Source organism: Hydra vulgaris, chromosome 07, assembly GCF_038396675.1.
Source record: "Hydra vulgaris chromosome 07, alternate assembly HydraT2T_AEP".
Lineage (NCBI taxonomy): Eukaryota > Metazoa > Cnidaria > Hydrozoa > Anthoathecata > Hydridae > Hydra > Hydra vulgaris.
The window spans coordinates 17,626,574-17,650,943 of record NC_088926.1 but is presented as its reverse complement, the minus strand read 5'-3'; the positions used below and the strand labels follow the sequence as shown (position 1 = coordinate 17,650,943).

Sequence of the window (24,370 nt, the reverse complement as noted above, 5' to 3'; positions counted from 1 at the left end):
TGTAAATATATACTTTTATGTTTTTTGTGTACATATATACTTTTATGTTTTTTTTGTACATATATACTTTTATGTTTTTTGTGTGCATATATACTTTTATGTTTTTTGTGTACATATATACTTTTATATTTTTTGTGTACATATATACTTTTATGTTTTTTGTGTGCATATATACTTTTATGTTTTTTGTGTACATATATACTTTTATGTTTTTTGTGTACATATATACTTTTATGTTTTTTGTGTACATATATACTTTTATGTTTTTTGTGTACATATATACTTTTATGTTCTTTGTGTGCATATATACTTTTATGTTTTTTTAAAAGTTTTAAATATAAGTTTTGTATGCAAATATAAATTAAAATAATATTAAGTGTTTTTCATTTATGTTTAATAAAATTATATTTTAAGAATTAATTTTATTATTTATTAAATTAAGATTTTATCTATGCTTGAAGAAGCAGCTGGAACTCGATTATATGAGACTAAAAAACAGCAGGCTTACAAAACAATAGAAAAGAAGCAAAATAAACTGCAAGAACTTGATGCTGTAAGTATCTATTGTAATTTTTATTTGGTCTAAAATATATTATTTATTACTAATTTAAAAGAAATTGTCTTTTAATATCTTGTTTTGAAGATTTTAACAGACGAGATCATGCCTACTATCAAGAAGTTAAAAGAGGTACAACATGTTTTGTTGTAAATGTTGTTTTGTTGTTTTGTTAATGTTGTTTTGTTGTTTTTTAAATGTTGTTTTATTGTTTTGTAAATGTTTTGTTATTTTGTTGTTTTGTAAATTTTGTTTTGTTGTTTTGTAAATGTTGTTTTGTTGTTTTGTAAATTTTGTTTTGTTGTTTTGTAAATGTTGTTTTGTTGTTTTGTAAATTTTGTTTTGTTGTTTTGTAAATTTTGTTTTGTTGTTTTGTAAATATTATTTTGTATAAATGTGAATATTATTTTGTATAAATGTGAATTTGTAAATGTTGTTTTGTAAATGTTGTTTTGTAAATGTTGTTTTGTAAATGTTGTTTTGTAAATGTTGTTTTGTAAATGTTGTTTTGTAAATGTTTTACTAAAAATTGCTAATCATTTTTACTTTTCTAATTTTTTTTTCATTTACTTTTGTGTCTTTAATATTTTTATTCAAACTGGGGTTTATTTTATCTAAATTTTAAATCTCCTTTGCATCTATAAATTTGTATAAAAATATTTTACGTAAAAATTAACATACTTTACTGAAAATGATAGAATAGAAGGCATTACACCTGCTATGTTTTTTGAAAAGCATATAGCTTTGAGGTGAAATATAATAAATATAAAGTAAGCATCTATGTCATCAAATCATCATCATCAAGATATATATCTTGAAAAAAAAGTTCTTATATTAACAAACAAAACAGGAAAAAAAAAATTGTTAAAGAAAAGATCTCTGCAATGAAAAAAAAAATAAAAACAATTAAAGTGCTCTACCTGAAAGTTTTCAAAAATTTTTAGAAGTTTGTTTTAGTTTTTTATATATTAAAAATTTATTTTTTGCCCTACATCGTAAAATGTGTAGCACTTGGATTGGCATCAAACTGTTAGTCTGTAAGCACTTTTTAAAAAAAAATTAACTTAATCTGTCTCACCCTCAATTTAAACAAATTACAAAAATAATTTTTTTTATTTAAGACTATAATTTTATCTATAGGAACGTTCATCTTATTTGATGTATCAAAAAGTGACGCGTGACATTGAGCATCTTTCTCGTTTATGTATTGCTTATGAGTTTGTACGTGCATTGGTGAGTTTTAATGTGTTTTTATTGATTATGTAGCAATATTAGCTGAAATCTTTTTTTAAAGAAAATAAATATAATTGATTTTCCAGGAGGATAAAAGGTCAGGTAAGTGCTTCTGTTAGTAAAAGTGTTAATAAAGTGCTTATGTTTGTAAAAACTTTAGTGAAGTCAAGTCTTCATACTTAATTCATTCATTAATTTGACTTATTTTTTTCATAAAATGAAAGTTTTATTGTTAAAAACTTGTTATACATTTAATCTTTAAAGTATTGTTTGTTGGTAACCTAGTATTGTTTGTGGCTAGCCCTATTTCCCTTTTTTTTTCTTGCAGATCCTGCCTAAAGGACTTAACCTAGTTTTGCATTGTGTGAAATGAAATGGTTTTTGGACAGACCATGCATCATTGATTTGTAGAGATGTTAGCCAGTCAGAGCAATGTCTGAACTATTTTGAGAATTGAGTATGATGTCCTATTTGAGTGTTTCTAAGTAGAACTTTTCAGGTTGTACATCATTAGATCAAGGATTGTTATGCAGCAAAATAAACTTGAGATATCTTTAAAAATTTTTTGTTGTTTTTCCTGCATGCATGGTTCAAATTTATCAACTTTTTTCTGGTCACACCAAATACAGAGCATAAGCTTGGAACTATAATTATTTGCTTTCGCCATTGATGTTGATGGTTGTCCGGCCTTAACCCATGAATTTTTATGGTTTAAGCTGTTGCTGTAAATCCAGTTTTGATTGCTAGATATAATAATAATATTAATATAATAGATTAATAAATAAATTTGGCACAAATTGAAAAATGTCTCTAAATGACTGTCTTTAAACTTTTTTGTCAAAGATTTTTGACAAAAATCTTTGACAAATTCAAAATTACTTTAAAATTACCACTTTTGAAATGTGTAAACTGCTTCCAACACGTTTGCTTTGCTAAAACATGTTCACCATAAACTTCAGGTATATGTGTTGACTTTTGGTAGCATTCTTGTTAATGTTAAATAGGGATTATTCTTTTCCGGATATTTCTTCAACTTTTTTTTTTTTTTTGGTTTTTTAAGCTTTTTCACTCATCACTCATAGAAAAGTATAGAAAAGTTTGAAGCAAAAAATTAGAAGCAACTCAGCTAAAAGCAAAATTAAGAAAAAAGCAAGGAAAAATATATTCTGGATTTTTCCCAAATATTTTATTTAAACAATTTTCAGGATTTTTAAAATGACCTAGATGATCTATGCTTGAAGCAATGAACTCTTGAAATAAAAAAATCTCAAATTCAAAAATACCGAATGAATATGTAAAACATAAAGTTAAAATAACTTAAAAAATAGACCCAACATAAATACATAGATTAGCTTTGCTTTATAATATATCAACATAAATACATAACTAAGCTTGACCTAACAATAATATATCAGCTATAAATAAGCTATAGCTAGCATATAATATGTAAGCTAATAAAATTAGTAATAAGTTGATAAAACTTGATATAATTTAACTTTAAGTTATTTGAGTTACAAATAAAAGACAGTTCATATAACATTTTGATCAATATTTGGCATATCAGTAACATCGGTATTATTCCATGTTTCATATTTTTATCATTTATGTAGCATAAAAATCGCTTCTATGTTTGTGAAAGCTGGTAGTGTTTAACTGAACATTGAATAGAAATGGTGTTTTGTTAGTTTTGTATGGAGTTGTTTAGAGCATAAAATTTATTTTTAAAAAGTTTGTACTATATGTTATTTTTGACATTAGTAGCAAAAGGAAATTTTTATCTTTGGCTTCTTATCAAATTTCAAAGAGTCAATTTTTCTAATTTGTTGCTAATGAATTGAGTAAATAATTGTATCAGAGATTTATTCTGAAATTAAAATTAACTTTTTTTGATTAATTTATTTAATGTCTATATAAAATGACAATTGAATTCAACACTCCTTTGTTATAACTTTAACACAATTTTAGTTTATACAAAATGAACAGCTATACAAAATTTGAATTAAAACATTAAAAAAAAAACAGAGAAACCTCATGTAACATGCAACACAAATTTTTAATTTAATTTTTAATTTGTTTAAAAAAAAAGGTGTAATTAAATTTTAACTTTCGTGGTTCAATAAATAATCAAATAAATAATTTTCATTATTTAATTTTTTTTTGGTCAATTTCTATTACATTTTAAACTATTCAACTTTACTTTAAATAAAATAAAGTAAAACTCAAATTTGACTTCCTACAGACTCCTCCAATATTAATTTTTTTAGGAAATCAAATCAAAATCATCTACTGAATTGGAAACTATGGATGCATCAATCGAAAAACTTAAAAATCGAAATTTAGAGGTTTGTTGTCATACTGCAATTAGTTTTTTAATATTTTTTTTCTGAGTGTTATTTGATATTTTCTGAGTGTTATTTGATTTGAGAAATTTTAAAGTCAGAAGAATATAAGTGTTATTTTAAGTTGACTATGAAGTATAACATTTTTGTTGAATCATGAAAACCATTTTATGATACTGACCGGGTAAGTTCTGGGCTTTTCATAATGTATAGTTAACTTTACAAAATAACATCAAGATCACTCTTGATATTAGGTATCTCAATGATATTTTGATATCTCAATGATATCATGACCATTTTTTTATTTTAGAGTATTGGAGATATTTTGATATCTCAATGATGTCCTGAACATTTTATTATTATAGAGTACTGGAGATTTTTTTGTCTCAATGATATCTGGAACATTTTGTTATTACATTGAGTGTATATATATACAGTATTGGACATTAATAAGATTCCATCATGTTATTGTAGTATGAATATAAGTTTGAAATTACATATTTTAAAAATTAAGAGATTTTTTCTTCAATTTTTTTTTATTCAAATAAATCAAATAATTACTATATAAATTTATTATAAAGTAATAATAAATTAAAAAAATTAAAAAAACTGAAATATTGAAATGAAAACAAGTGTTCATATGTATCAAAAAAAAATGTGGCCAAAATAAACAAACCACATCAACAAAATTAATTAACTATAAGAACAAAAAAAAATTATAATACACAAAAAATAAAAAATAAAAAAAATTAATATTTTGTTGACAATCCTTTAGCTTTTAAGCATTGATCCGTTTCGGCATGGAATTCACTAAATTCTTAATAATATCTTTTGGAACATTATTTAGTAATTTTTTTACTTCTTTTTTCAGCTGGTCCAGATCTTTTATTTCAATTTTACCAAGATTGTGCTCTAACCAAGACCACAAATTCTCTATGCAATTGAGATCTGGACTATTGGCAGGCCAAGGCATGACTTTAATGTTGTTTTCTTCAAACCATTGCTAGCAAATCTTAGCAGTATGACATGGAGCGTTATCTTGTTGGAAGATAATTCCTGTGTCTTTTCGGAAAATGTCAATAGAAGGCATCAAATAATTATCCAATATATCTAAATATCTTTGAGAATCAAGCCTGCCATCAAATAGTTTAAAGCAACTGACACCTTCATAGTTCATGCAGGTCCAGATGCCTATACTGCCACTACCTTGTTTTTTTCTAGAACAATCTGGGCGCATTCTTTCATGTGGCATTCTTCTCAGCATTACTCGGTTTTTTCTTGAATCAGCCTCAATGTTCATTTCATCGCTGAAAAGAACGTTGTACCACATGCTCTTAGACCAAATTTTATGAGCTAAGCATTAGTTTTTCCTTGCTTTCTGATGTTTTTTTAATAGACAGGGTTTTTTGCAAGCAGCTCGCCACATGTAATTATGTTTTTGTAGTACTCTTCTAATTGTTCGAGCACTAGCAACAACACCAGAAGCTTCCTGCCATTTTCGACTGAGATCAGTAGATGATAACTTTCTATTTTTTTTCACTATGCGAATAAGTGAATGTTCATTTCTTTCATTTGAAATGCTGGGTCTTCCAGGACGCGGAATATTTTCAATTGTATTGTATTCATGATATCGGTTGATTATTCTGCTAACAGTTGGATGTGTTGTATTTTAATTATTTTTGCAGTTTTTCTCATTGAGATGTTTTGTTCATTCATAGCTATGATTTTACATTTTGTCATATTATCAATAGTTTTTCCAGTCATTTTGATTTTTTTATTGCTGAAATGTTGTAGTTGCTAATTAGATGCTTTATATTTCATTTACACAAACTTTTTAAATATTTATAACAATTTAAAAAAAAACTCTCTAACAATAATTATTAATTTGCAAATAACTTCAAAGTTTTACTCAAAGACAAACGCAATTTTTAAGGAATTTTGTAATAATAGAGTGGATAGTTAATTTTCGCCATTATAATTATTTTAGATTATGAGGTAAGTGTTAAAAAAACCCAGATGATTAGCGCATCGATTGATACTTTTATGAATATCTATATTTATTTAAAAGAAAATATGATCAATCAATTTACACTTTTTATATTTGAAATGAGTCAAAACAATGTGTGTGTGTGTATATATATATATATATATATATATATATATATATATATATATATATATATATATATATATATATATATATATATATATATATATATATATATATATATATATATATATATATATATATATATATATATCACAGTGTTATAAAACAGGTTCTAACCATAACTTTCTGACTCGGGAAAACCTATTGGTGGAATGATAGCCCACCCTATGGGGATCACTTAGATATGAGTATCAAAATCAGATTGCAATGTCCTAACAAGTTATTTACGTTTGAATTTTTATCCCAGTAAACACAAGATGTGTTTTAAACATTTTATAAATGTACTAATATGTATTAAAACATATTATAGGTGGATTAAATATGTCTTGTTTTTACTAGAATATTTTATTGATTGCACAAACATGCGAAATGACATTTTATTTTTCTACACCTTTAAATTAAGATTATTTTGTAAAAACTTTTTAAATTGATATGAAATTTATTTAATGAAAAAATTTATACTTTTGAATTCTGGGAAAACGCAAGTTGTTTTTACTTTACCAATGAGAGCTAAACTATGCACATCTAATTTTACCAAAAATGCCAAATACTGCTAAAAACCACCAAGAATGCAGGGAAAAAAAAAAACTTATTAATTTTCTTTATTTCAGTAAATGTCAGCTAGAGCTAACATCAAATCTAAAAGAAAGATGTCAGATTATACTGAAAGAGAAAATCGATATTAATGATGACAAAGTTTTACTTGAAATTTATGAAAAATGTCGCTCTTTTTTTGAGAAGGAAGAAAAGTGGAGATGACATCACACTCCCATCATTGTATTAGTTTGATACTATAAAATTTTGCCCATAAATTTGAAGCTCTCACTGTGACTGCTTGATCTGTTCTATTGGAAAACTGAGAAACAATGGTCAAATGAAAATTGAATTCGCAAAAAGTTCAGCAGCTAGAACACTTTCTTTAACAGTAGAAAAAAGACTCTCAGATTTTTTTTCAATTATTGGCATAGGAAAACTGCACAAAGGCACTTTGAGAAATAATAATTGATGCTATTGCAACAAAGAATCCTTTGGCATCAGAAAGAGTTGCAGCTCTTGTTGTTTCAAATAAAGCTCCATCTCTACCCGGAACAATTCGATTGATTCAACCTTATGGTGGAAAGATGCTTCCAGTAACACCAAGTATGAGTTTAGTTTTTTATAGATAGTGTGAGGCTGTTTTGGATGCAATTTTGATCCAAACTACCCACAAATAATTAAAGCATTCAGAGTGTCTTATCTGGCATTGCAAAATGTGTCTGCATCAGACACATTTTGCAATGCCAAATTTCATCAGCAGACATGGCTAATGCATTGCAATTTTCATACATTGGCAAAGGTACAAAAGGCCCAATCATCATCCAGAATACAATCAGAAGTTGCCTTATTGGCTTCAATAGTAAACATTGTTAATGAAAAGTCATTTTAAGAAGGGATTTAAGAGTGAACTTTTTTAGAAGAAACAGTTTTTTGTGTTTGTTATATATTTTATGTTTGTTACTTGTATAACTTCAAAAATAAATCATTTTGCTTTCCTTGTTTATATTGATGTAAATTGGAGATTTTTACAACTGTGAAAAGCAAAAATAAACTGTCATTTCAAATGTTTGTGTAATCAATAAAATATTCCAGTAAAAACAAGGCGTGTTTAATCCGCCTATAATACGTTTAAATACATACTAATACATTTATTAAACGTTTAAAACACATTTTGTGTTTACTGGGATGAAAATTTAAATGTAAATAACTTGCTGGGACATTGTAATCTGATTTTGATACTAATATCTAAGTGATCCCCATAGTGAGCCATTGAGTTTACTTTTAGTAATATCATTTGTTGCTTTAATCTCATTTTATTTAGACTCAATAAAATGTAAAAGTAAAACCTTTTTTTTACTGTGTATGTTAAACTAACTCATTAGTTTCAAAGTTTGAAAATTAGAAAGGAGATGCGCAGTGGTGCAAATGAATATTTGATTAAATACAATCAATTATGATTTATTTATTCATTGATCTTTAATATGATTTTTTTTTTTGAATTTCATGTTATATTTTGCTAAACAATTTTTTTATGTCCAAAGATATTATTAACTGAGCTTAGTAACAGCCACAAATAGTTATAAAGACTAATCCAAAGTACTGTCTGATGTTGAACATTTTTTTTGGGTACTAAAGTATTACTTTTGAGCTGAGATGGTGGTGGCTAAATGTTGGAATTGCTTTAATTTTCAAAAATTTATGGGATTTAATTGAGCAGAATAAAATATTAGTATTGCTACCGATGATACCTTTTAAGTTTTGAACATTAGTTTTGTGTAGATTATTTTTGACTATTCTTTTTCTGTTGATAATTTAAAAAGTCTATTTTGGTTTCTGCATCATTTATAGTGATAATTTAAGTTCTGATTTATTTATATAATTTCATCTGTATCCAAATATCTGTAAAATAACAAACAAAAAAAAATGAATAAAAAAAAAAGAAAAGATTAATAGACTGAAAAAGATGAATGTAGATACTTCTTTTTTATATTGCCAAGAAAATTACTAAACTAATATAAAATGTTTTTTTTTGTCTTATTTTGTTATATACTGTTATTTGTCACAAACATGGAGAAAAAAGTTATTTTTTTAAGATTTTCAAATCAAATCAAATATTTGTTTACTGCTAATGGTTTCTTTCTTTTTCAGTATTTTATGTTTTATTTTGTAAGAAATTTTTTTTGTGCATTTTATTGTAATGAGTATTAATTATAATAAAATTCACAAAACTAAATTCTGCAGAATAACTTTCTTTGTTGTTTTTGTAGTCAATTAATCAGCTTTTTTTTTTAACAATTTTTATAAATAAACAAAGTGATTCAACTAAAAAATTTGTTTTGTTTAGATTGATGTGGAAATAAAGCGGATTGATAAAGAGGTTTCTCAGTTGCAGATGAAAAAAGATGCAGTACGTAATAAATATATATATTTTTTCTAGTGACATAAAACTTTAAGGGCCAAATATTTTTTGAATGACACCTATTTTTTTATTTTATACTTAATAATGCTGCAAAGCTTTTTTTTGGTTTAAGAATAATTTTTGTTATAGGTATCATAATGTACAAGTTTTTAATAATTTGATAATAATAATAACAATAAAATAATTCTTATTAACTTTGTATTTATTTTCTTTGCATTATTTGCATTATATTTAATTTTGTATGTTCTACTTTAATGTAATACATCAAAGGAAAAATTTTAATATATGATTTTTTAATCTCTATTTTTAGTTAACATATATATATATATTGATATACACAATCTTAATACAATAATATGAAATATTATAATAATATAGACTTATAATTGAGCGTTCTTTTAATATATAATTACATCAATAAAACTAGTTATTTTAACCAGGTGTTTATTTTTTTGGTATCACAAGTTCAGAACATTTAATTAAATGTTTTCCTCTCTCTTAGGTAATTAAAAATTAATTTTTGTTTGTGTAAGATATATTTTTTGTGCTTTGTTAATTAAAAATTAATTTTTTTGTAAGGTATAAATTTCATGCTTTAAAAATAGAGTTATATTCAGTTGTTTTATCTTGATATTCCATTTAAACAGTCAACTTTATTATTATACCAATTGTTATAAAATTATTTTTATTTTTTAAACCTTTTATGGTGGTTATGAATGATGGTTTTAAAGTCAGTTGCAGCAATTACAATTTATATTTTACTTTTGTTATTTTTGCTGGTGGTAATTCTCTGGGAATGCAATATTTTAAATTAGGCAGTTATTATCTTTGCATTAGCTTAATGAAGATGGGGTAGGATTCCTTTGTTACTTATTGTATTAATTGAGTAAAACTACAAAAACATTTGTTGCAAAACCTGATGTATTTGATAAAACTGCAAAAGCATTTGGTACAAAACATAATGTATTTGATGAAACTGCAAAAACATTTGGTACAAAACCTAACTTAAACCATTTATCTGATAAAATATAATCAATAGTAATATAATTATAGTCAAAATTAAAAAACAAAATAATTCTAGTTTTTTTAAAAATAAAATAATAAAAAAAAAAGGTAAATTAGTTATTGCTAGTAAGAGAATTATTTTTGTATATGTCTATGTATTTGTTCATAAATATATTTATCCAATTTATTTTAATTTAACTCAGGACTCAGGAAATCTATTAAAAGAGCTTGAAAAGAAGTTGGATGAAGTTTCCAAGGTTTTTATAAATTGTTTCTAATATAGTTGTTTATTTTGTAACACTTTTCAACACCATTGTTAATGAGTTTTTAATTATTTTTTTAATTATAGTTGTCATTTATACACTTTTTTTTGTACTTTAAGTAATAATAAATAGTTATTATTGTTTATAAAGTAAAGTATGTAGATAAAAGTCAAGGGATCATCTGATTTCAGTCATGCTAAATTTTTTATTTTAATTGTAGATAGAAGTTAAGGCCTCATCTGATGTCAAACATGCTAAAGACTCATTAAATTCTGAAGTAAAGAAAGTAAAGCAAAATGAAAAAAGTATATCTGAGGTACATTTTTAACATATGCTCAATCAGGGTTGTATTTATTTTTCTATAATTTTATAACTTTATGGATTATACATCTTGTATATAGTTACATGAGGCATATATATCATATATATAATTACATATTAGTAGCAAAATATTGCTAAATTACTAATCATTTGAGTTAATATATGACTAGAATATTATGATATTATGATATATTATTTATATTATATATATTATTATTTTGTAATTAAATTTTGCTGCCAATAATAAAATATAATCAAATAAAATTAAGTTGGCTTAAGTAAAAGAGCAGAACGATTTTTTAAAGATTAAAGTTAAAAAAACAATATACAATGAAACTAGAGCTTCAATATTATTAGAGCCAGAATATTCAATTAAGCCAACTTTTAATATAATCACTTTGTTAAGTTATGTGCATATAAGACTCAAGCAATGCAAAAGGAAATGGTAAATAAAGATCTCTAATGAGGCTAAGTTAATTTATTACCACTATTTTCTGTAACTTAGGGTGATGGGCATCAGACCTTTCACGAGCCATATTATGAGTCCGGAGTTTCTAGTATATTATAATAACATTAATATTGATATATTATTACAGTTATATAATGTTATCTTTTTTATGATATATACAATAATGCAATAATGCTATTAGTTCACAAAAATGTTTGTAATTACATTGTGTGTGGCCACAAAATATGATTGGTGAAGGACATTTAAGTCACTGTATGTACGTATGTATATATGTATGTATATATGTATGTATGTATGTATGTTTGTATGTATGTGTGTATTTATGTATGTGTGTATGTATGTATGCATGTATGTATACAGGGGCTATTCTAGGAAAATATTTTGGGCCGTGAAAAAATACTCCTGCCAAACTTTTGTCTCTAGCAAAAAAATTTGGGAAGAGGGAGAGCAGTCTGAAACTTTGTGTGCACAATTTAAAAAACAGAAAAAACAAAAGAATATTCACTAAAATAATAAATATTAAAATAATTATTATATATATTATGTAAATAAATTTTACAAATATTATATATATATATATATATATATATATATATATATATATTACATATATAATAATATATATAATATATATGTATACATATATATATATATATATATATATATATATATATATATATATATATATATACATATATATATATATATGTGTGTGTGTGTGTGTGTGTGTATATATATAATCCTTAACTATATATAAACACTATTTTTGGTGAAGTTTTAATACTTTTTGAAAAAAAAAATGCTGGTATGTATGTATGTATGTATATTCATCTGTAAGTTTATATTGTATAAGAATAGAAGATTTATTATTCACTATAAAGTAAGTAAAAAACATTTAATTTTGTTAGAATGAGACTCAGTTGGCTACTAAAGAGAAAATGGTTGCTGATCTTCGAGTTGCACTTACTAAATTAGAGCAAAATACTATAAATGATATGACTGCTGTTACAGAAGCTCAAAATCACTTCCATGCAGTTTCTGCTGGTTTATCAAGTAACAAAGATGGTGAAGACAAAACACTTACTGATCAATTAATGGGTAAATACTATGTCATTTTTTTAAATTTTAAAATATTTAATAATTTTTAACCAAGTTAGAAGCATAATTTTTTTACGCAGATTGCAAGAACATTATTAGCAAATCTGAAACGGAAGTGAAGCAAGCACAAATCAAGCAAGTTCATATTCTTTTTGCTTTTCATTTAGAATTGTTGTTATTAATGAAATAGCTGAGCTTACTAGTTTTATAATGAATGTTTTGTGGATTTAAAAAATGTGGAATTAAAAAATTAAAAAAAGTGGATTTAAAAAATGACCAGATTTTATGTTTAATTGAAAAAGTTATATTATTCCAAATCTCACTTTATGATGTTTTTAAATCATTTAGATTAAAACATGAAGAAAGTGAACTCAAAAGTAAGAGTGTTGTATTAAACACTACGGCAAAAGACTATGAAAGAGACAAATCATTGTATGATTCACTTAACTCAGAGATAGAAAAGTTAAAGGTAAATTTAAATATTTTTATAAGTAAAAGAACAAAAGTTAGATTACCTACTATTATTATGCTACTAAGAATGTAAGAAACAAGAAATCAAATATATCTAGCTAAAAATTAAATATATTCAAATAAGTTTGGTTTTCATGTATAGGTGTATTTATTACTTTAATTACTTATAATTATTTAATTTGTTTTATTAATTACTTTTTTTATTTTATTAATTATTTTTTTTAATTTTTATTTTTTTTATTTTTTATTTTATTTATTACTCTTTTTAGGTGTAGTTTTGGTTCAATACTTAAATCAAATTTAAATCATATTTATATTAATATATAACTAATATTTGAAAGCAGGATACAAAACCATAACTTTCCCTATGTGCATTTGTTATAAATAGTTATATGATAATAATCTGTATGTAAAAACAAGTAGTTTTCATATTTGTATTAAAGTCTGTTTAGACTACTAGTGAATTTTATTGTTTCAGATTCAATTGAACAAGTTGAACTATAAAGAAGGTCAGGATGAAAATTTACTTCAAAAAAGGTAAATCATTATTGTTGGTTTTATTACAACAAAATGTTTCTCCAATCATTAATATGGCAAAAATGGAGGCATAACTTTCTAGACACCAATTAACATGTACAATAATGTATACCCCTTAAATGAAAGACTTGATCATTTTTTTTGTAAAAAAAAAGAAAAGAAACCAACAAACAATGGTAAAAAAAGTATTCAAGAATGCCAAAAAACTTAAGAATAATATTATATGATATTAGGATGTAACAAACCTCAAAGCTGTTGATCTATCACAATCAACAACAACTACTTACTAATAAAGCAGTCAACTCCAAATCTAACAAAGTATCAAGTACGCATTAAACATTTTCCCCAAATTTGTCACTTAATAACTTATTAAGTTGGATGTATACCGACTGATGCTACATGAAAACGAGTTTTTAAAACTTTTACTAACTGTTTCTAACTGTTGCTAACTATGTAGGATATCATTTTTATCAGATACCTGTTTCAATGAATTTTCAGCATTAGATATGTAATAAAATATTTTTAAGAAAAACAGATCTATTCATGGTGGTGATATATCAATTAATGTTAATTACCGCAAAATTAAATAAACTCAAACTCACTCTGCATCACAAAACTTTCTTGGTTGTATTTATCACATTTATCCCTGTTAGCAAAATAAATTCATTCAATGGAATCATAAAGAACATTTCTTAAACAAAATTCATTATTATAAAAAGAGAAACTGGTGATTTTAACTTTTTGAATATCAAATTTTAAAAAGGATTTAAAAATACTTTAAACACTGAAAGCAAACTTAAACTGAAAGCCCAATTCACAAAAATTATTAGTAGTCTTTACCAGAATTGTTTAAATCCATTTTAATTCAATCTGTCCGATTTTTAAAAAAAAGTTCTTAATCTTACAATTATCAGATTGGTTAATTTTACTAGTAAGATTAGTGTTGGTCCAACTTAAGGTAGTAAACCAAAAGTCACTGCACTTGATATTGACATTATTAATTGACTAATGACTACATCAACTATGATCGTTTCAACAATTTAAAATATGTTTATAAAAATGTAAATACGCCTTGATTTAATGATTACTTTTCCAAACTGATTCAGTTTGCTAATTAATTACCTGTCAAACTTAGATCAGCATTAGGATCATTATAATCACCTTGCTACTGGCAACATGAAATCTAGCACAACTTGCTTCATGCTCTGCTTCCTTGTAGGATTTGCATTACTAGACAAAGAGTAGCAAAAGTTAATTCTGAGCTATAAAAGACCTCTTGTGTTAGGCCTCTTGTTTAGGTAAGGGCTAGAAATGAACTCAATAAAAACATTCATGGGAAGGTGTTAACTGAATTCAGCTACTGTCTTGTAGAAGACCTCCTTAATAGGGGTAAGCAGAAAATTTCTGTTGACCAGCCTTACACCGATTGTTTATCTATTAGGCTGGCGTAGATGTAAATCTGTGTAATCATTATTTCCAGTCTAGGGTTGTAAATGTGTTATCATTATTTCATGTCTAGGGTTGTAAATGTGTTATTATTATTTCATGTCTAGGGTTGTAAATGTGTTATTATCATTTCAGTCTAGGGTTGTAAATGTGTTATCATTATTTCATGTCTAGGGTTGTAAATGTGTTATTATCATTTCAGTCTAGGGTTGTAAATGTGTTAACATTATTTCATGTCTAAGGTTGTAAATGTGTTATCATTATTTCATGTCTAGGGTTGTAAATGTGTTATCATTATTTCATGTCTAGGGTTGTAAATGTGTTATTATCATTTCAGTCTAGGGTTGTAAATGTGTTATCATTATTTCATGTCTAGGGTTGTAAATGTGTTATTATCATTTCAGTCTAGGGTTGTAAATGTGTTAACATTATTTCATGTCTAGGGTTGTAAATGTGTTATCATTATTTCATGTCTAGGGTTGTAAATGTGTTATTATCATTTCAGTCTAGGGTTGTAAATGTGTTATCATTATTTCATGTCTAGGGTTGTAAATGTATTATCATTATTTCATGTCTAGGGTTGTAAATGTGTTATCATTTCAGTCTAGGGTTGTAAATGTGTTATCATTATTTCATTAGGGTTGTAAATGTGTTATTATCATTTCAGTCTAGGGTTGTAAATGTGTTATCATTATTTCCAGTCTAGGGTTGTAAATGTGTTATCATTATTTTTAGTCTAGGGTCGTAAATGTTAGATTTTCTTGACTCTACTCATGAGTTTTAAATTTGTTAATGGTTGTACAACTTTTTCTGTTATCCCCATAATAAGGGTACAACTCTAAAACTCAGTTTAATGTTTATTAGGCTGACTGGTTGTTAGCTTTTCTCGAACTCTGTGTATAACAGCAAAGATTACTTTTGTTTAAAAGCAGAACTTTAACTTTGTTTTAGAGGTTTCAAAAACTTAAACTTATGCAGTCAAAATCTAAAACCTAAAATTTGTGTATTCTGTATGTTCAAGTTATATTCCACATAACTTAAATATTATGTAAATTGAAATTTTTGGGACAATTTTAACTATTAATAACTATGTTGTAATCTTGTATTAATTTCTTTAGATAAAGTTTTTGAAAAATTAATGCAAGTCTAAAATTATAGCAATAGTAAGCAAATAAATGCCGCTGACCTTTTTGGCTCTAAAGCTCAAAGTCTTTCTCAATCTTACTCAGATAGTTTAATTTGTAACTTGTTTTCCCTCTTTGATTTATGCAGCTGCTATATTTAATTATAATCATTTTTTTCTACTTTTCCTCAAGTATAACTCTCTAGAACAACAAGAAAAACTTTCTAGAACAACAAGAACAACTCTCTAGAACAACAAGAACAACTCTCTAGAAAACAAAACTCTTTTTATTATTGCAAGAAATCAATGCAAAAAAGGTTTGTCTGATGCTGAGCTAGCTAATGATGAAACTAACAAGGATGAGGTAACTATGAGGTGTCTGATGATAAAGCTCTATATTCTCAGATTGATTATGCAAATTGCATATTTTATCCCAGAAATTAGTTTCTAGAGTCTTTTGGAAAATTATTTTGAGTCTAATCTTATTACTTCTCCTAAGGAGAAGGCAAAAATATTTGCAAAGAACATTTCTTTTAATTCATATCTTGAAACTAATAACTACACTCTTGTCATCTCAAAGAAACAGGTTATTCATTGTTAGACACCCAAGTCATTCCTACATTTTTTGTATAAGTACTTTCCCACCTTAACTCATCTACAGCTTGTGGTCCAGACAACATTTCTTTTACAGCCAACATTTTTTTTTACCCAGAACTTTGTTCATTACACTATTTAATTTTTTAATTTTAACATTACATTATTTAATAAGTGCTTAATGGTTCTTTATTTTTTTCACAACATTTTACTAAAATCTTGATAAAAAGTCATTATCGTTTTATTTCTTAAAATGGCCAGCTGATTTTATTTTGATCTTGTCTGTGACAGCTTAAAGCGTGCAGTGGCTGGTGAATTTTAACTCAAACAAAGCGTTGTTTGGGTTTAAAAAGAATGTTCTCATTATTGACAAAATAAAGAATATTCAAAATATATTCAAAAGAATGTTCTGTATTATTGACAACACACTTACTTAGTCTTCTATTTAACATCTTTTTGGATTATCATATATGACTGACCTTTCAAGGTAACCAACATACAATTCCTTGCAAAGTTCACATCTGCTAAGGTTGCTTTAATTTATCATGCTTGCTGTTTTTTTACCCCAGATTCTTTACCTTAATATATTTTCTTACTCATACATTCTTTGCCTTGTTAAATCTTTTTATGGAATACTGCTATCATATTTGTGCTGATTCTGCTAATGAGATCTGCTCTCTTTTAGGTCCAAAAATGCATTATAAATGTTTATAATGTTATAATTATATATGTTATAATTATAAATGTTTATAATGTTATAATTATATATGTTATAATTATAAATGTTTATAATGTTATAATTATATACGTTATAATTATAAATGTTTATAATGTTATAATTATATATGTTATAATTATAAATGTTTATAATGTTATAATTATAAATGTTTATAATGTTATAACTATATATGTTATAATTATAAATGTTTATAATGTTATAATTATATATGTTATAATTATAAATGTTTATAAAGTTATAATTATATGTTATAATTATAAATGTTTATAATGTTATAATTATATATGTTATAATTATAAATGTTTATAATGTTTATAATTATATATGTTATAATTATAAATGTTTATAATGTTATAATTATATACGTTATAATTATAAATGTTTATGTTATAATTATATATGTTATAATTATAAATGTTTACAATGTTATAATTATATATGTTATAATTATAAATGTTTATAATGTTATAATTATATATGTTATAATTATAAATGTTTATAATGTTATAATTATATATGTTATAATTATAAATGTTATAATTATATATGTTATAATTATAAATGTTTATAATGTTATAATTATATATGTTATAATTATAATAATATATATAAATAATTTTACTATAACTGCTAAGCTTGAGCTTCCATTGTCGTAAAGTTTTACCATTTACAAATACTACCATTTTGGCTGTTTCTTTCTCTTTTTTACAAATCCTACCATTTTGGCTGTTTTTTTCTCTTTTTTACAAATCCTACCATTTTGGCTGTTTCTTTCTCTTTTTTACAAATCCTACCATTTTGGCTGTTTCTTTCTCTTTTTTACAAAGCCTACCATTTTGGCTGTTTCTTTCTCTTTTTTACAAATCCTACCATTTTGGCTGTTTCTTTCTCTTTTTTACAAATCCTACCATTTTGGCTGTTTCTTTCTCTTGTGATGATTATGATGATAACACCTGCTGCTATAAATTGCTAATAATAGTTGCTATTGTTCATGTGTAGCTATAAATATTTTTTTATTTTAAATTCAGACGCCATTTACAAAATGAAGTTTTAAAGTATCAAAATGTTGTTGAAACTTTAGAGAGCAGGTATGTTGTATCTTAATTTTAACCAGTTATTATACTATGGCTGACTAGTAATGATATTTGGTTTTACATTTTAATAAATTTATATATCATGAATTTATATCATGAAATACATTTTATATTATAAAATTTCTATTATAATTTACAAAAAAATCATTATAAGAACATTTAGATCAGCAATCTGACACCTGCAATTTATTTTTTTAAAAAAACAACCTTTTTTTACATTTAAGCAATTGTTAGCACAAAAATTATATTTTTTGAATTTAATATATATTTTAAATTGAAAAAATATAATTTTTTAGTATATTTTATGTTTAAATTTATAAAGACATTATGTCAGCCACTATTAGTAGTTAAATTAATTTTACTTTCCAAATATACTTATTCAACCTGATCTAAAAGTTTGTCCTTAGGGTGATCCTTAGGGTGATTCAACTGCAGAATAAAACTGTTTAATTTAAGAAGAAAATGCATATCTTTCCAACTAGTCCAAGAGTATATCATAGATACTTTAACATAAATTATTTCTAGAAAAATAAATAAATATAAAAGGTTTTTATTGACAGCAATAATGGCTGACTTTAGCACTTGGTTTTGATTTTAAATTTTTTCTGAAAAGTTGTTATTTTGTATAGAATATAAAATGATATAAAATACAGAAATGAGAAAATTTTCATTTAAATGTCAGTATATATATATATATATATATATATATATATATATATATATATATATATATATATATATATATATATATATATATATATATATATATATACATGTAGTGATTCTATTTTGTGCATATACTATCAAGAAAGTGCTCGATGAACTAAGTCAGAGCTATAATATAGTAGAAAATAAAACTACTTATCTGTGATCATTGCGCAATTTATGATAACTAAAAAATTGGTCATTTTGAGATAAGTATGCAGTTTTGTTATATTTAGTTAGATCTTTCATTTGGTTAAACTATGATTGCTGTAGTTAATTACCTCCTAATACAATTAAAAATAATTTATTTTTCATTATAACCCAATTTATGGCAACAAATCAAATTTTCGAACTCTTCTCTTGCAAAATGTCATATTTGCACTTATCGTAAATTGACTATTGGCCACAGATATATTTTATTTTTATTTTAAATGACGACCTGTTGTATGAGAGTTGAATTAATTTTGTATATGAACATCAATGAATATGAATTCTCTTAACACTAATTTTTTTTTCATTAAATCTAAGAAATTTTTGCTAGATTTTTGATACTAGCATTTTCAACTTTAATTACAAATTATTATATTTAACTACAAACAAACAGTAAGTTCACTTTTTAATGACTTCTTTAAAGTTTGTTTTAGTTGGGGTTCTCAGGGTGTTAACTAGGAATAATTTTGATACAGCGTTTTGACAAAATTGGGAATTTGTCAAAAAAATTTTTATTATATCCCCCCTCCCCTCCCCTGAGATTAAAATGTGTACCAGGAATGTGTGGAGTCCTTTTTTTTATATTCTTTCTTCTTCTACTCCACTTAGGCGCTACATACATTGATTGAACAGCGCCAAAAACAAAACACCGTCTGTAACATTTATTGAAAATGAATATGAAATCAACATAAAATTAAATGTGGTTTCACAACAAAAAGGCAAATTAAGCTCCGATTTCCAAAGATATATTCAGAACTATATATTTTTATATTATAAAATAATCAGTGTGTATTAATTAATTATTATTAATGTCATCATGTTAAGAGTATTCTTTTGAATGTATATATTTTTTTTACTGGTATTAAAGGGCAATTTTAAAGGACTATAATGATTTTTAAAGTAATATAGCAATTTTCTACTTCTAATTGTTATTTAAATTCTGTTTGACTTCCTTTATGGACGAACCCTTATACCATCATGTAATAAATTGTGTCATCAAAAGAAATGTTTTAAAAATAAAAAACTAAAAAAGGTTTTGAAAATAGTAAACACAAGCTTGTAAATTTCATATTACATATTTATTACGTGTTCAATTTTAAAATTATTATTAACTTTCTTTATACATAAGTTGCATAGCAAAATAAAGTTACAATTACAAAGTCTCAGCAAAAACAACAACAAATGACGTTTAATTACAAAAGAATTACAAAAGATCGCAAGCGGTTGCACGCTATCATGGCAATGAAGAACAATAATAATTATTTTTTCATGCATTGTCATAAAATTTTATTATGACTATGGTTCATTGAAACATTTAAGTTTGCTTTTATGTTTTAAATTCAAGTTTTCTTGTTTTTTAAATTTCTAGTACCAGTTTGTTGTTATAAAAAAAAACATTCTTGTTATTATAGGTATTTAATTTACGTTTTAATTAATGATGGCAAAGGCCGATTGTGATAATAAGAGGTTTTAATGTATTTATATATGGGTGTTATAATAATATTAAAGATGTAAAATATATATATAAAGCATTTACCTTTACATCAGCAGTTACTGGACCTACTAGCCTATGTTATTGGTAACCAGCAATCAATTAATCAGCTTAACTGAAGTTAACATTATTATTAGGTATGCAAATTGCATATCTTATATTAATATATCGACTTTATATACATACATTAAACCCTATCATTAGTCTCAGTCGGCCTTTGCAATTGGTACATCACTAGTTTTAATATGCGTGTTTAATTTACGTTTTAAATATAAGCAACCAGTTAAGTAAAGAAATCTATTTCGCTCATTAAATAAATTTCTAGAACCAGTTTGTTATAATCAAAAAGCATTTAACTTATTTAACTTTTCAGCAGGGCCAAACTTTTAAAGAAATTGTGGGTGTTTAACCAAATATTTTATATATCAATTACAAATGTTAGTAAAGTTTGTCATTAAATTTTCCATCAAGTATGCTTACCAAAACGAAATTTTTTTCATTATATAAGATGTATCAATAAGTAAGTTTTTCAGTAAGTTGACTCAATATCAATAAATAAGCTTTTCAGTAAGTAATAATATATGTAACTTTTTAATAAATAAGCTCTTCAGTAAGTAATAAAATATGTAACTTTTTGATAAATATTGTGGTAAATACAGCATTTGTGGGTGTTAAACCAAACAAATTTGTAATTTTTAAGTTGTACTTTATTTCTTGCTAACTTTTTATTTATAATGTTTGATGCATTGCAAAATATTATTTGAAAATTTTGAGAAATGAATTTTTTTTGCGAGCGATTTTAGGGATTTTTGGAAAATCCTAATTCTCAAAAAGTTTTTTTCCAAGAGGCATTTTTGCAGTTATGCAAGCGTGTAGTTATACCAACAGCGGCAAATTTTATTTCAAGATTTAAACAATTAACTATAACTTTTTATGTTATTTTTCTATTAGATTTTAATAGTAATTAATTTTCAATAATTTTTAGAATTAATATTAAACTTTATTTTGGCAAACTTTATTTGGAGAATGAGATTTTTCACTTTTAAATTGGGAATTTTAATTCTATGACCATTTGGGAATACTGCGTTTAACGGGGGCCTACAGGGCTAGTTAACACCCTGCTTCTTTAATGCTACATAAGTATAAAAAATATGGTGTCCAGAGCTGCATTTTTACATATTGATCATCATCTAAATTCATACCACTGTTTTTAGGTCTGCATTTGTTAAACTGAATTTTTAAATGTTTAAAGATGGGTTTTAGAGACTTTTTTCAACAATTGTGTTTCTATTTTGCGTACAAACATAAGGTTATTGCATACAAACATAAGGTTATTGCATACAAACATAAGGTTATGCCTTACATAAAAGTAAGGTTACAAACATAAGGTTAAGCCATACATAATTTGAATGTAATTTTAAGTTATATTGGGATTTGTGCTAACCACTAAAACATTTGAATTACTTTTTTCTATATAGTTTTCATTTGTTTTAGGTAGCTATTTTTCATCAGGAGTTTTCCACTTTTTAAAATTAGTATATTTAGTTTTAGTGTATTATAGTTATATAAATAATTATATAAATTTAACAGAAGTATATTTTAAATATGAGTAAAGTAAGAATAATACATAATTAAATCTGTTTTTTTATTTTTCTCCAAAATTTCTCATGAATAAAAGTTAACTAATTTCCATACCCCACAGGTAGTTTAAATTGTGCAGACTCATAACTGTTAAATAATCTTTTACTAAACTCAAAATTGAGTGAAGCTCCTAAAAATCTTTCTTAGCATGAGACTTTATTGCTACCAGAGTTTTACGCATGTTTTATGTCATTTTGCTACCATTTGTATCAAGATGCTTTTTTAGCCTCATTGAACAATAATAAAATAAAGATATAAAGTTTATTTTAACAATTCTGAAAGAATATGCAAATCAATATAAAAATAAAAGAAATTCCAGTGTGAAACAAAGTTTTTTACTTTCTCTAACTATACAACAAAGTTTTTCAAATTAAGATGAATGAATCACAAGTGTATAGAGATCTGCATTACTTTTTAACAAAAGTTTTTTTTGATAAACAATCTAAGTCATTGATAATCAACATAACAAATATTACAAATCAAGTTGTGTATTATAGTTTATTATAATTTGAAAAAAATGTATTATGTATCATTTTTTCCCTTGTTTATTTATTTAGTATGAACTAGATTAAGACCATTAATTTTGTTCTATTTGTTTTCAAATTGTTTAATAAAACACAAAAAATATTTTTTCAGATTTCCACATTTACAATTTCAATACTCTGATCCGCAACCAAATTTTGACAGATCTAAGGTAAATTTTATTAATTTATTAGTTTTATTAATTGTTTATTAATCAGGTTGTAGTGTTTAATATATATATATATATATATATATATATATATATATATATATATATATATATATATATATATATATATATATATATATATATATATATATATATATATATATTAGGGTGTCCCAAAAAACAACATTTTTGAAAAATATATGCAGAGATCCCCTTAATGTGTTCTATATAATACAAAAACACTAGATTTAAAATTTTTTTGAATAAAAAATATTTTAAGGGGTCCCTCAAGACCCTTGAGTATTTAATGAGTTCCTAATATTTTCAAAAAAAAAGTTTTTTAAAAGTATGTCAACCTGGTACTCAAATGAAGCGAAATTATATAAAAGTTTCAAAAATAATATTTAATTTAGAAAAATTTTAACTTATTTATTAAAATTGTCATAAAAATACATGAAAAATGCATTTTTGTTTTTTGTTAAAAAACGTAATTTTTTATGTAATAAAACTAAAAATAACAATTCTATATTTGAAATCTATATTATTTTTGAAATTTTTATATAATTTCGCTTCATTTGAGTACCAGGTTGACATATTTTTGAAAAAATTTTTTTTTGAAAATATTAGGGACCCATTAAATATTCGAGGGTCTTAAGGGACCCCTTAAAATATTTTTTATTCAAAAAAATTTTAAATCTAGTGTTTTTGTATTAGATAGAACATATTAAGGGTGTCTCTGCATATATTTTTCAAAAATATTGTTTTTTGGGACACCCTAGTGTGTGTGAAAGGGTGGGTCATTTTTCATTTATACTTTGCTGTAAATATCTTGCATAACAATATAGTATGACTGTAATGTAGAAAATTTTTTTTAAAAGAGTCTCAAAAGTCTCAACCACCACCCCAAATACTACCAATTAGAAACATAAAAAATCATTTCTTTGTAAATTTAATGAATTTACTTGTTTATACTAATTACTTGTTTATACTAATTATACAACAATGTTAGAACTTATTACTTAAAAAAGCAATTTATGTTAAGAAGTTCTCTGTAACCCATTGTTGCATTTATAAATCCCGTCTTTCTTGTTCGTAAACTATGCCAGCTCTTGTAACTTCCTTCACAATTCTTTCTATGGATTGTTCGTGTACAGGAAATTCTGGAACTTCCATTGGGATTTCTAAGACCTTAATAAGTTCTTCTTTATTAATTTTGG

The 24,370-nt window shown here is 24.7% G+C and overlaps 1 protein-coding gene across 1 annotated transcript in view; it reads left to right on the top strand.

The window, feature by feature from the left end:
* Positions 1-24,370, top strand: part of LOC100202100 (structural maintenance of chromosomes protein 2) — a 72,922-nt gene that overhangs the window by 7,860 nt on the left and 40,692 nt on the right. The window contains exons 5-17 of the mRNA XM_065801240.1: positions 443-553; positions 644-688; positions 1,697-1,789; positions 4,054-4,131; positions 9,180-9,242; positions 10,463-10,516; positions 10,743-10,838; positions 12,221-12,410; positions 12,491-12,545; positions 12,759-12,879; positions 13,360-13,418; positions 18,349-18,408; positions 23,099-23,156. Coding sequence (XP_065657312.1) covers positions 443-553; positions 644-688; positions 1,697-1,789; positions 4,054-4,131; positions 9,180-9,242; positions 10,463-10,516; positions 10,743-10,838; positions 12,221-12,410; positions 12,491-12,545; positions 12,759-12,879; positions 13,360-13,418; positions 18,349-18,408; positions 23,099-23,156 — 1,083 coding nt within the window. The remainder of the gene's footprint in view (positions 1-442; positions 554-643; positions 689-1,696; positions 1,790-4,053; positions 4,132-9,179; positions 9,243-10,462; positions 10,517-10,742; positions 10,839-12,220; positions 12,411-12,490; positions 12,546-12,758; positions 12,880-13,359; positions 13,419-18,348; positions 18,409-23,098; positions 23,157-24,370) is intronic.